The 12,058-nt window shown below is 43.3% G+C and overlaps 1 protein-coding gene and 1 pseudogene across 1 annotated transcript in view; one reads left to right on the top strand and one right to left on the bottom strand.

The window, feature by feature from the left end:
- Window positions 1–1,979: 1,979 nt before the first annotated feature.
- The window catches only part of Pde6b (phosphodiesterase 6B), a 43,377-nt gene continuing 33,298 nt past the window's right edge, over window positions 1,980–12,058 (top strand). The window contains exon 1 of the mRNA XM_028782389.1: window positions 1,980–2,508. Coding sequence (XP_028638222.1) covers window positions 2,041–2,508 — 468 coding nt within the window. The 5' untranslated portion in view covers window positions 1,980–2,040. The remainder of the gene's footprint in view (window positions 2,509–12,058) is intronic.
- LOC114633732 overlaps window positions 10,938–12,058 on the bottom strand; it is a 1,953-nt pseudogene continuing 832 nt past the window's right edge.

Genomic DNA, 12,058 nt, shown 5'->3' with positions numbered 1-12,058 from the left:
GTACAGGGCTCTGTTACACTAAGCTAGGTCCAATGCATACACACAGCTGTGTGGTTAGTCAGCCTCCTCTGCCTGGAAACTTGCAGGTGCCAGCACAAAGCCAGAGAGAAATTTCCCTAGTTTGATGCTGAGAAGTCACTAAACACTTGTACACCAGACATACACCTTGCCAGCTGATGCGGAAGAGCCAAAATTACATCCAAACACTAGACCCTGATGGAAAGTATACACAGAAAAGGCAAATAAGGAAACTCCCAAGTTGTCCCTGGAGGTTCATGGTTTGATTTCTGGTCTCACCTGGAGTAAGGCCCAGAAATCCTTCCAATTAATGCATCTGGTCTCCTCTCTGAGACCAAGCTGGGCGCTCTGCATCAGCTCACACAATGGACAGACTTCTTTATCCCTAGGTTTCCTGTAACGGCCCGTTCTGCTGCTCCAGTCCTCGGGTCAAGGCCTAGCAAGAGAGAGAGTGGGGACGGAGACTTGAAGAATGAAGACAAGACAAGGAGTCTGATCTGGAGGTGAGGCAGAGTCTGCAGAGTCTGCTCTGAAGATGGGACAGAGTCTGCGCTGGAGACAGAGTCTGCCCTTGTCTCAAGTCTCACCTTGAGTCTCGCCTTGAGTCTCTCAAGTGCTGGGATTAAAGGCGTGTGCCATCACTGCCTGGCCTTGATTGAAAGGAAATCATGGGTATATCAAGGTAATTATCAGAGTATGCTCAGCTGTTGCAGGCTGTTGAAAACAAGACTCTTGTCAGGGTATATGGCTCAAGATGGCTTCAAAGATGATAGCCGCTTTCAGCTAGGTGTCTGCTCCCAACAGTTTCCCTCTATCCATCAGCACTGATATATTCTCATGCTTAGGCAAACACACCTGTGCAATGTACCCACAGACTCTGCAATAGCCTTAGTGCTTAGTGCACAAAGCTGGCTACAGCAGAACATCCAGACACTAGAAAGGAATCTACACCATACTTTATATCATCACATCATGACTGCCATAGAAACCAACACCAGAACACCTATTGTCACCTAGAGGCACTGATCCTCACCTGACAAACAGGTTTGCAGGTCTGTAAAACAGTGCTCACAGTGCAGCTGTGGACAGATACAGGACAAGGATGTAGCAACACAAATAAATGTGCCCAGAGTAAGTTTCTAAATTCAAGAAAGTAAAAAACACTTCCACACATTTGGCTCACACAACACTCTGTGTAATCCCACTGTGCTGTATGAACTTTATGAACTGAGAGAGAGAGAGAGAGAGAGAGAGAGAGAGAGAGAGAGAGAGAGAGAGAGAGAGAGAACGAGAGAGAACGAACATGTGGGCCCAGGGGCCTGTTAGCTGGTGATAACAAAAAGGAAAGTCCTGAGTCTACAGAAGGCATAGATCCACTTGAGCCCTCCAGCCCTTGACAACCACACAGCTGCAGAGTGCTGTTACTCCAAACCTCTGTCCTCCATAGCAAGTAAAGATCAAGAAGAAAATGAGAAGCAATTTCTAGCCAAGTAGTCTAGGAAGAGTCTGCCTAAACTCTTTGTACTTGTTTTTCTTCCAGGCAGGGACTCCTCCATGCACTCCCTGCTTGAGAAGTCAACTGCAGCACTGGAAGGCCAATGTCTACCATCTTCCTAGGGTATTTGAGCCAAGGAAGACCAGGGACTTTTTACTGGACCAACCCAAATCCTTCAGCAGCTTCCCCAAGCACAGAGGGTCACAGTGTGTGCTTGTGAAGTTACCTAGTCTTGGGGCCTGTTTCACTAGAAACGACATTCCTTCCCTTAGCTGCCCATAACTCCTGCGACAGACAGGAAGCCCACCTAGCTTTACCCCAACCCCAATTCTTATATCTATTTTTTCCCAGGGGAGTGGGGACTGCCGGCCTCTGAGAAGAGAGGTCGGGCCACTCCTGTGGTATGAGTCATCGCCTCCCCTGGGCTCCCTAATCATCACTAAGAAAGACTTTGCTGACAACAGAGTTTGCAGAATCCATGTGTACCTGGGGGTGGAGAAAGCACCGGGCACAGCATCAGGAACACCATGAGCCTCAGTGAGGAACAAGTACGCAGCTTCCTGGATGGGAACCCCACCTTTGCCCACCAATACTTTGGGAAGAAGCTGAGCCCTGAGAATGTGGCAGGAGCCTGCGGAGACGGTTTGCTGGCAGACTGTGGCAGCCTTCGAGAGCTGTGTCAGGTGGAAGAGAGTGCAGCACTGTTTGAACTGGTGCAGGACATGCAGGAGAGTGTCAACATGGAACGCGTAGTCTTCAAGATCCTGCGGCGCCTCTGCACCATCCTGCATGCTGACCGTTGCAGCCTCTTTATGTACCGCCAGCGCAATGGCATAGCTGAACTTGCTACGCGGCTCTTCAGCGTGCAGCCGGACAGCCTCCTGGAGGATTGCCTGGTGCCCCCTGACTCTGAGATCGTCTTCCCGCTGGACATTGGGATTGTGGGCCATGTGGCTCAGACCAAGAAGATGATAAACGTGCAGGATGTTACAGAGGTGGGTGTCCTTCATCTACAATGCAGAGGTGTGTTCTGCCTCAGCATCCAGAGATTTCACAAGGATTTCAGGTCCAGGGCTAAGGTTCTTGCGGTTCACCCTTCCCTGTCTCATCTCCTCACAGTGATTAGCCTCCTGTCTTTCCCTTCCAGGACTAGTCTTTCACATTTCCAGTTTAAAGGGGGGTGGGCTCCAAGAGAGCTTTAAAGGGTCCCTCTTTTTCTCCCCCATGCTGCCTAATTGCCGCAGAAACACTATTTAAGAGATGTTCTTGTAGCCGGGCGGTGGTGGCGCACGCCTTTAATCCCAGCACTTGGGAGGCAGAGGGAGGCAGATTTCTGAGTTCGAGAGTTCGAGGCCAGCCTGGTCTACAGAGTGAGTTCCAGGACAGCCAGAGCTATACAGAGAAACCCTGTCTCAAAAAACAAAAACAAAAAAAAAAAAAAACAACAACAACAAAAAAAAAAGAGATGTTCTTGTGAAGGCTTTTCAGACTCAGCCTCTGGCCTTGCCAAGGTCAGGCCTCCTTTATGCATGTGAGCACTGTGAGGACCCAGGGCAGCTTCAGTAATCATCAGGTGTGAAGAGTCTTCCATGGATGACTATGATTGTCTGTATAGAGGTCTGAAGTGATCAGGCCAGGGCTGGTATAGACAGGTCAGATGCCCCAAACACCCAACCATGGCAGAAGCAGCTTTACCTACAAAGGGAACCACACTGGTCCTGGAGACATAGGATCTGGGATATAGGAGAGGGTAGGAATGGACACAGACTTCATGGAAGCTGCTAGTTTGTGGCAGGCATAACCAGGACAGAGCTCCTATGGGTGGTACTGTGGGATACAGTGAGTGAGGAACCCACTAGATATGGGTGTGACAACAGCCAGGGAAGCTTAGAGAGGGGTCAAAAATATATTCCATGGATTAGGGAGCTCCACAGAAGGGTTGGAGGACAGTCTTCCTCCCCCACCTCTTCTATTTCTCTTCCTCTTTCTTCCCCAAGCTACCCAGGTAGCCCCAGCATCTGCTATATACATAGGACAAGCACACATAGTGGGGGAATCCCAGAATGGGAGAAGGTCCTCTTCTGGATAGACTTCCCCTGAAGCAGTCTGCTACCTTCACTCCTGGCCAAGTGGGAAGGTTGGGCAGGAGGGTGCTGCAATCCTCTTATACTTATCTGTAACAAACAGGCATCCACCCAGCGACCTGAATAGAATAATCTGCAGGATTAGCTTGGTCTTCACTTTGCTTCCTTTTTAAGAAATGGGTCATCCATGAGCCGAATGGAGCATAAATTACCAACAAAGCAAGACACTTGGTATAGGGGAAGCTGTGTCATAGCATTAACACTCTGGGGCTCATGGTCTACCCACCCTTCCTCATTTTCTCCTGCCTTCTTTCATTCATTTCCACCCTAACCTTTACTTTCTCCATCAGACCCACCTTCAGGGAATCCTCAAAGCAATACCTATGCATAGCCCTGAGCCTGGGGCAGGTTCTTTCCTTCCTATTGTCCCGATCCACACCAGAGTAATGGTGTTGCTCTGAGGTAAGATCAAGTTGCAGAGTTGCCATTAATCTTATTTCCAGGCCTACCTGTGTCCTACAGCCCCATCTCCAAGGTTTCTAGTCACTCTGTAGCCTAAAAGATACACCCTTGGTAGCAGGGACACCATGTCTACTATTATGATGATTCTGTAAACTGCAGGTTGTGCTACTTTGTATTGATCCAAGTTGAGGGAAAAGGAGTAACTGTCAAAGTCTGCAAAATCCAAATTTCTACCAGTGGCATCAGGACACTCTGTATTGCCAAGGCTGGAATTCTGGGTTTGTATGCAGGTATTCAGCAAGGAAACTGAGGCAGTCAACACATGATCTCCCCAGCACACTTGGTGCTCTCCTTGCAAATGGTGAGCCACATCCTGGGCCTTTGTGGATTGCAGCATTGTTCTATAGTGTGGTAGATACACAACACAGGACTGATACAAAGTTTTAGTTGCACATAGATACTCACTGCACCTGAACACATTGGTCTCCAGTTTTTGCTAGGGAAATGATATCTGTTTCACCATGTAGCTACAGTAGTCACATCAGACTGCTACTAAGCATAAATAGATCCAAAGCAAAAATAGATACTGAATACATTTAAACCATGAGCAAAGGTACAGGTATACCATGAATACAGGAAGACCTTGAGGACCCAAGGATCATGAGCATAGGCAGAACATGAACACAAGAAGGACATGCAAACAGGTAGGACATGATCATAAAACAGAATATAGATAAACTCTGCCTAGAGCAAATGTTAGCAAGTATGGGAAACTGGCTCCCCTGAGCCATGAGTGTCTTCTATGCTCTTGGCATTGAGGGTATCAGACTGCTAACATTTCTGATGTGATGTATATCTCTGAAGCCTCATCTTTCTGACCCCTTCTAACCAGAAGAAGCATGTTCCAGAATGTGGCTTTATGGAGGGAAAGTCTGCTTGAAGCTATGTATGCTTACATATCCAGCCTGTAGGGAACTTGATAGTATTGGGATATGTGGAACATACCTCTGAGCAGAGGACCTGAATCTATGGCCTGAGACCCTATAATCTGTCTCAGGACCCTATAACTTCATATGTGAGGGTCACAGCTTTGTCCTAGGAACAGAGGCTAAAACCTGAATGATAGATATTTCACTATATCTTAGAGTCATTGCAATCTCTCTAGTAACCAGTTCGGAACAGAATAAACTCTAGTATTTCAAAACCATACATCCAAGAATCCAGAAAACCCAGAAGGTAGATGCTGCTCTCAATATGTCATAATTCAACCAAACAGCATGATCATCTGCCCTGAATAGCTGACTTCTGGAAAGGTCTCTTAGCATGGAGGCCAGGACTGCACATATACTGTCAATCCAAAATACAAGTGGAGACATTCACCAAAGAATAATGATATTTATTTGACAATAGCAAATCACTCCAACAAGAATCTCTACTCCTGGCAAACTATTAATATATTTAAGGAAGTTGGGGCAAGGGGTAGATTTTGAAGCCAAAAGATAAGAAAATCCTAAGTTTATTCTATAAAAAGTTCATTGGTCTTAGGGATCAAAGGTAGGAACTGGCAGCAGCTCACTGGTAAAAACACTCATGCTGGACAGGTATTATCTTCAGAGTGTGTTAAATGAATTGTTTTGATTTTAGGGATCATTACAGATGAACTGTGGTGGTCCACGTCTTTAATCCCAGAACTGTAGGTGTGGTGGTGCATGCCTTTAATGCCAGGACGTTGGAGACAAAGGCCAGTAGATCTCTGTGAATTAGAAGCCAGTCTGGTTCCAGGCTAACGAGGGTTATATGGTAATAACCAGGCTCAAAAAAAAAGAGATAGATTTTTGCTATAGAAAATTTTGCCTATGTTGGAAAGGATGACAGAAGAAATATCTCTGGGTCTTTGGAAAGTATTTATCAACTGGATGGTGGTGGTGGACACCTTTAATCCCAGCACACAGGAGGCAAAGACAGGTGGATCTCTCTGAGTTTGAGGTCAGCCTGGTCTACAGAGCAAGTTTCAGGACACCCAGAGCAGTTATACAGAGAAACCCTGTCTTGGATAAAATATTTTTTAAAAGTATTTATCTCAGAGACGCAAACAAGAGTATGCTCCCCTCCCCCACATCCTTCCATTACATCCTAGATCCAATTATTTCTTGGATCTAACAAGAATTATTTCATCCTTTTTTTGTTTGTTTGTTTTTTTGTTTGTTTTTTGAGACAGGGTTTCTCTGTGTAGCCCTGGCTGTCCTGGAACTCACTCGGTAGACCAGGCTGGCCTCGAACTTAGAAATCCACCTGCCTCTGCCTCCCAAGTGCTGGGATTAAAGGCGTGCGCCACCACTGCCCGGCGAATTATTTCATCCTTTAATCATTAATCTTTATATATTTTTCCCTTCGATCAAGAACATTCTTCAAAATCATTGATGATCAACTAAGATTGTATAACATTTTATCCCTTGATGCCGAGAAGGTGCCTGTACTGATTGGCTGCGTGTATGGGTGAGTTGGTTGACTGTTGAGAGAAAGAGATTAACAGCTAGACATCAGTGTCAAGACCTTTTCAGTCATATTTAACCAACAGAAAGCCAGAGGGTCAAGCTCTCAGGGCTGGTGCCCTGCCCTCTGTCACTAAGCTCCACCTCATCAGATGCTGGCTATTACCTCACTGGATCCTGTCATTTTGTTAGAAGCTAAACTTCTATCCACTCTTGGCAGACAGCAGGTACAATTTTAAAATAAGCAATACAAAGCATTTTTTTTCTTTTTTTAGTGTTTTAGATTTATTTTTATACATGAGTATACTGTTGCTCTCTTTAGACACATCAGAAGAGGGCATTGGATCCCATTACAGATGGTTGTGAGCCACCATGTGGTTGCTGGGAATTGAACTCAGGACCTCTGGAAGAGCAGTTCGTGCCCTTAACCACTGAGCTGATCATCTCTCTCTAGCCCCCTACAAAGTATTGTTAACAATAATATGGCAACTTCTGTCTCATTTTTTTTAATGAAGAAAGGTTTATTATTTTATTTTTAATATAAAATATGGTAAAACATTTATGACAAAACAACCAAAGAAGACAAAAAGCCAAAGAAAAAGCATAAGGAATGCACGTAGATGCAGACACATGTGTTTGCACACACAGGAATCCCATAAAAATACAAATCTGGAAGTCACAATATATATGCAAAGGACCTGCAAGGTTAAAAAATATATCCTGACTTAACATTATGAAACAAAGAACCTCCAAAGAAGCTGCTGAGTTCATTTTCTGTTTCATTTGCTGGACATGGAGCCTACCCTTAAGAATGGTTTGTTTCCTCAGTGAGATTCCCTTGGAGAAAACTAAAAGTAATTCTTCATATGCAAGTGACTATCAATTGGAGATAGCTTCTGGGTTGAAAATGAAGTTCTCTTCTCCTTTGAGTTCCAGGACCCCACTCAGGAACAGATCCACACAGGCTCTGTGCATGCTGACACAGTCTCTGTGAGTTTATAAGTGTGCCAGCCCTGTTATGTCTAGAAGGCCTTAATTCCTTGGTGCCCACCATCCTTTCTGGGTCTTACACTCTTTGATATTTGATGTAACATCTTTTTTATTGCTGAGAGCTGAGTGTCCCCCCACCCCTCTCTGCATTTACTTAAAGGTAACCAATTAAACCACAGATGACCACAGAGGAGCTTGTGGGACTTACTGTGGTAACTTTCCCTTGTTTTGTGTAGCTGGGTTTTAACTCTCCTGAGAAGAAACACGGAAGCAGCGAATAGTCTTGGCAACAGTACAGACTTTTCCTCATCCAACCAATACTGGTCTAGAGCAAATTCACCATTTAACATCCTATAATTAAGGAGGTATCGTTTAAAAGGGTCACTTCTGTAATTCTGAGCAAAAACTTGTCTTGGCGATGTTGCCAGAGTTACTCACTGGATAAACAAAAAGTTTTCTTGGGTCAAATTCCGTCAAATTATCCAAACTGGCTATTGGCTATATGTGTATTGTAACAATATCATCCTTCTCACAAGCAAAGAAAAATTGAAGAGTCAGAGTCTTATGATACAGTCTTATTCTGACTGTAGTTTTTCATCCACTTTTGCCACTTCTGCCTTTGGCTGTATCATTACCGTTTTACAGATGCTCTGTGTGAAATCTCCATCAAGCTATTCAGCTTACTGAGCTTCAGAAGAGGATTTATTGACCTCAATAATTGAAAGCTGTATTGAGACATTGGAGAAAAAAGAATTTAGAATCTAGTCTAATCTACAGGTAGACAAAAGAATTAGAAGGCAGTGAACAGTTATAGTGTGATAATAGATATTTTGTTTTTCTTTAGATGTAATTCTTTTAGTTACACTAAAAGAAATTTTCAAAAGGATTTGTTAAGTAAGTTTCATTTTATCAAATTTGACTTACCAAATACAATTAGAGAAGTGATTTCTCATATAAACAATCTCAGACATAGAAACCTTGAAGCAAGGAAGCCAAACAGAGGCAGAAACTAGGCATAGCTGTATTCCCCAATCCCCTGGCCCCCAGACCTACAACTTGTAAACTGTAAAAGTAGGGCCCTCAAAGTCAGAATCCTGTGCATAATTAAAAAGGTGTCATTCAATTTAAAGACAACTTCTATGAGAACACATTTTACTGACCCTATGCAAAACAATCGCAGAATCAGAAAGAAATAGAAATACCTACAGGTCCTTCTTAAATTTTGGAGGACCCAAATAAGGAAAAAGGAAATGCTTCCACTATTGCTTATAAAAATGTGTTCTGTCAAATTTCTGTAAGCTGTATACATCTTAAGAAAGGTTTTCGAAGTCTAGAAAATACCTAAGAGTCATCAATGTTTCAAATAAGACATAAAATCCACTGGAAGTGTTAACGCATGTCTTTAGTCCCCAGCACTTGGGAGGCAGAGGGAGGCAGATCTCTGAGTTTGAGGCCAGCCTGGTCTATGGAGTGAGTTCCAGGACAGATAGCCTTATGTAGAGAGAGAGAGACCCTGTCTCAAATCAACAATAAACCTTGTTAAAAGTTGTTTTCCTATGTGATAGAAAACTAAAAATGATACAAACACACACACACACACACACACACACACACACACAGAGAGAGAGAGAGAGAGAGAGAGAGAGAGAGAGAGAGAGAGAGAGAAATTGTCTTCACAAAATGTAAGACTACTGTTTCCTAGAGAAGTTATGAAAGAGGGAAAGATCCTACAAAGTTGGTTATATCTTGAAGGGAAGCAATTGAGGACAGCATCATGGAAGACGCCTGGTGCAATGGTATGGGAGCCATTAGATGCTGAAGGAGCATTTATATTTACGTTATTTATATTTATATTTATCTAATATATATATGTATTTGCACTATATTTATGCAGCACGTGTGTACATCATGCTACTGAGGATGCAAACCAAGATCAGTTGCCTTGAACAGGAACGTGGTGGAACTGTCTGGTTATACAGGGTTCAAACATATTAGGGAAAACTCCAAAGAAAACCTTTCATTCTGGACCTTTAAAACAATTTTAGCTCTCCACTACCATAGCTGTCAGAGTTGAGACAGCGGTGAGGATCATCAGAGCCGATGGGAAACTGTCACCATTGTTGTTAAGAACTTAAGCAGAAACTTCAGGGCAGGGAAAGCTGGGGAGAGGAAAAAGGAAATGCTTCCACCATTGCTTATAAAAATGTGTTCTGTCAAATTTCTATAAGCTGTATACATCTTAAGAAAGTTTTAAGTTTAAATGGATGAGATTTTAAGAAACAATTCAGAGCTGAAAATGGTAACCTCTTGAAAATTTGTGCCAGTCAAATCAATAATTCTAGAAAGTTGTTTGTTCTAACACTGTGGGTTAGACTCTGGTTTTATGTTTGCATAATGATGACGTCTTTTAGGGAAATCTATCGATGTTTTAAAGACAACCCACCTGTTGACACAAAGTTCGTTGGTAAAGTTAGTCCGTCAGAAGCCTGTGGACTACTTTAGCTTTCGTCCTCCTACGAAGTTCTTCCTCATACAAAGAGCTCTTTCTTTTGGTATCCTTTGCAGATAAAAATACATATAACCAAGATATTTTACTTTTACTTTAATTTCCACTGAACTAAAGAGAAACCTATGAAATAAAATATTTTAGTTGTCTACCATGTACTCATACTTTGTGAGACCTTTAAAAACATTTATTGTGTATGTACATCTGCATGCAAGCAGGAGCACATGTTCACACACACAAATGTGTGTGCATCTCCATGTAAGCAGGAGAGCATGTTTACACACACACACACAGACACACACACACACACGATGCAGGAGTGCATATTCATAAATGGTGAAGATCAGAGGACAACTTGTAGGCATCAGTGTCTCCTTCTACCACATGGGTTCCAAGGATCAAACTTGGGTGGTCAAGCTTGTTAGCAAGCACCTTTATCCAGTGAACCATCTCACCAGCTGAGGAAGTATTTTAGAGTATCCAGAAACATGTTTCCTCATAGAGCAATTGATGTATTTGGTGTTTTAAGTTACTCAGAAACGACTTGGACATCACATGAGTGTCAGTTAACTCCAGATAGCATAATGTAATTTTGGAATTACATTGAAAGTTCAAAATTAATTATTTGTTTACTTTTACCTAATTTATTTATTTTTATCTCTTGAATCTAAATCGCTTATGACAACTGATATCTCAGTCTAGCTTAAGGCTCATATATTGTTGTTTTGTTGGTTTTCAATACATCCCAACTGCAGGTCCCCCTCCCTCCACTCCTTCCAGCCCTCCCCCTCCTCCCTTCTTCCCCAGATCCACTCCTCCTCTATTTCTGAGGGTCATCTTATCTTTTTTTTTTTGATAGTCTTTAGTTTTTATTCAGTGGGTCTCTGTGTCTAGAGGATGTTGGGCCTCTTGGTGGTGAAGCGAGGCGTGTGCTGCTGCCGTAACACACGGTGGGGCAATGGGAATTTGATCTTGGAGTCGTGGAACTGCTTGACAGCTGACCGACAGCACTTGCCAGTCGCAATCTCTTCCACCTTCATGATCTGGATGGAGTGTGCGCAGGCACGGTGTTGGGCACCCATGTCTCGGTAGCATTGTGTGACCGCGCCAGCAGTGGTCAGGTCCCTGTACTCTCGGTACATGTTGTATGTGCCACTGCGGGAGTCGTAACGCAGGCAGATGCATTCTTCACAAGGAGGGGTGACTTCTCAAACATCTGCCCGCAGTACACAATCTCTCCGGATGACTTCTTCATCTTCTTCAGCTGCGACACAAACTACCAGAAGCGGGACTTGGCCACCACATGGTTGGGTGCAAAGATTCGCATACCGTACAGTGGTGGTATGTGGCATTTTGGGGTTGGCAAGCAGCGCCCCACCACCTTGTACTCCCAAAGCGTGCCTGACGCCTTCAAGGCACTGTGTACTCGTTCGCACCACTCACCTCATCTTATCTTTCTGTTAAAGAAATGCCCCATGAATGTGCTATGCTTTGATACTCAAGTGCAGTGGACATACTTGCATATTGTGTGCACATATTCTTGGGTCACAATTCCATAACTTGTGATCTTAATCATCTAACAGAAAAAAGTCAGATCTGTACTATACTTAATGTTGACAACAAAAGATATGTTAGCTTTAATTAGGCCAGTGATATTATACTAGCCTCATTCGTCAAAGACTTCCTTCTGTGCCAAGCCTACATGAAGCAGTGAACCCAGATGAAAACATGCTGAGCACTCTGAAGGCTTCAATTACATTTTACCAACAAGTTTTAAATCAGCTTATTTATCAAATATTTATTTAAATCGTGTGAATAAAACAGCTTCTGGATTAACGTATTTTTAGCAAGCTTAGGTGTACACAATTTATGAGGATTCATTTATCTCTAAGCCAATTAAAAACTCAGCTCTTCTAAATCCAAGGTATAAAAATCCCAGGTTCACAACACACACACACACACACACGAGAGAGAGAGAGAGAGAGAGAGAGAGAGAGAGAGAGAGAGAGAG

This window comes from Grammomys surdaster, unplaced genomic scaffold (genome assembly GCF_004785775.1).
Source record: "Grammomys surdaster isolate TR1022 unplaced genomic scaffold, NIH_TR_1.0 751, whole genome shotgun sequence".
Taxonomy (NCBI): Eukaryota; Metazoa; Chordata; class Mammalia; order Rodentia; family Muridae; genus Grammomys; species Grammomys surdaster.
This window is presented reverse-complemented; position numbering and strand designations above follow the sequence as displayed.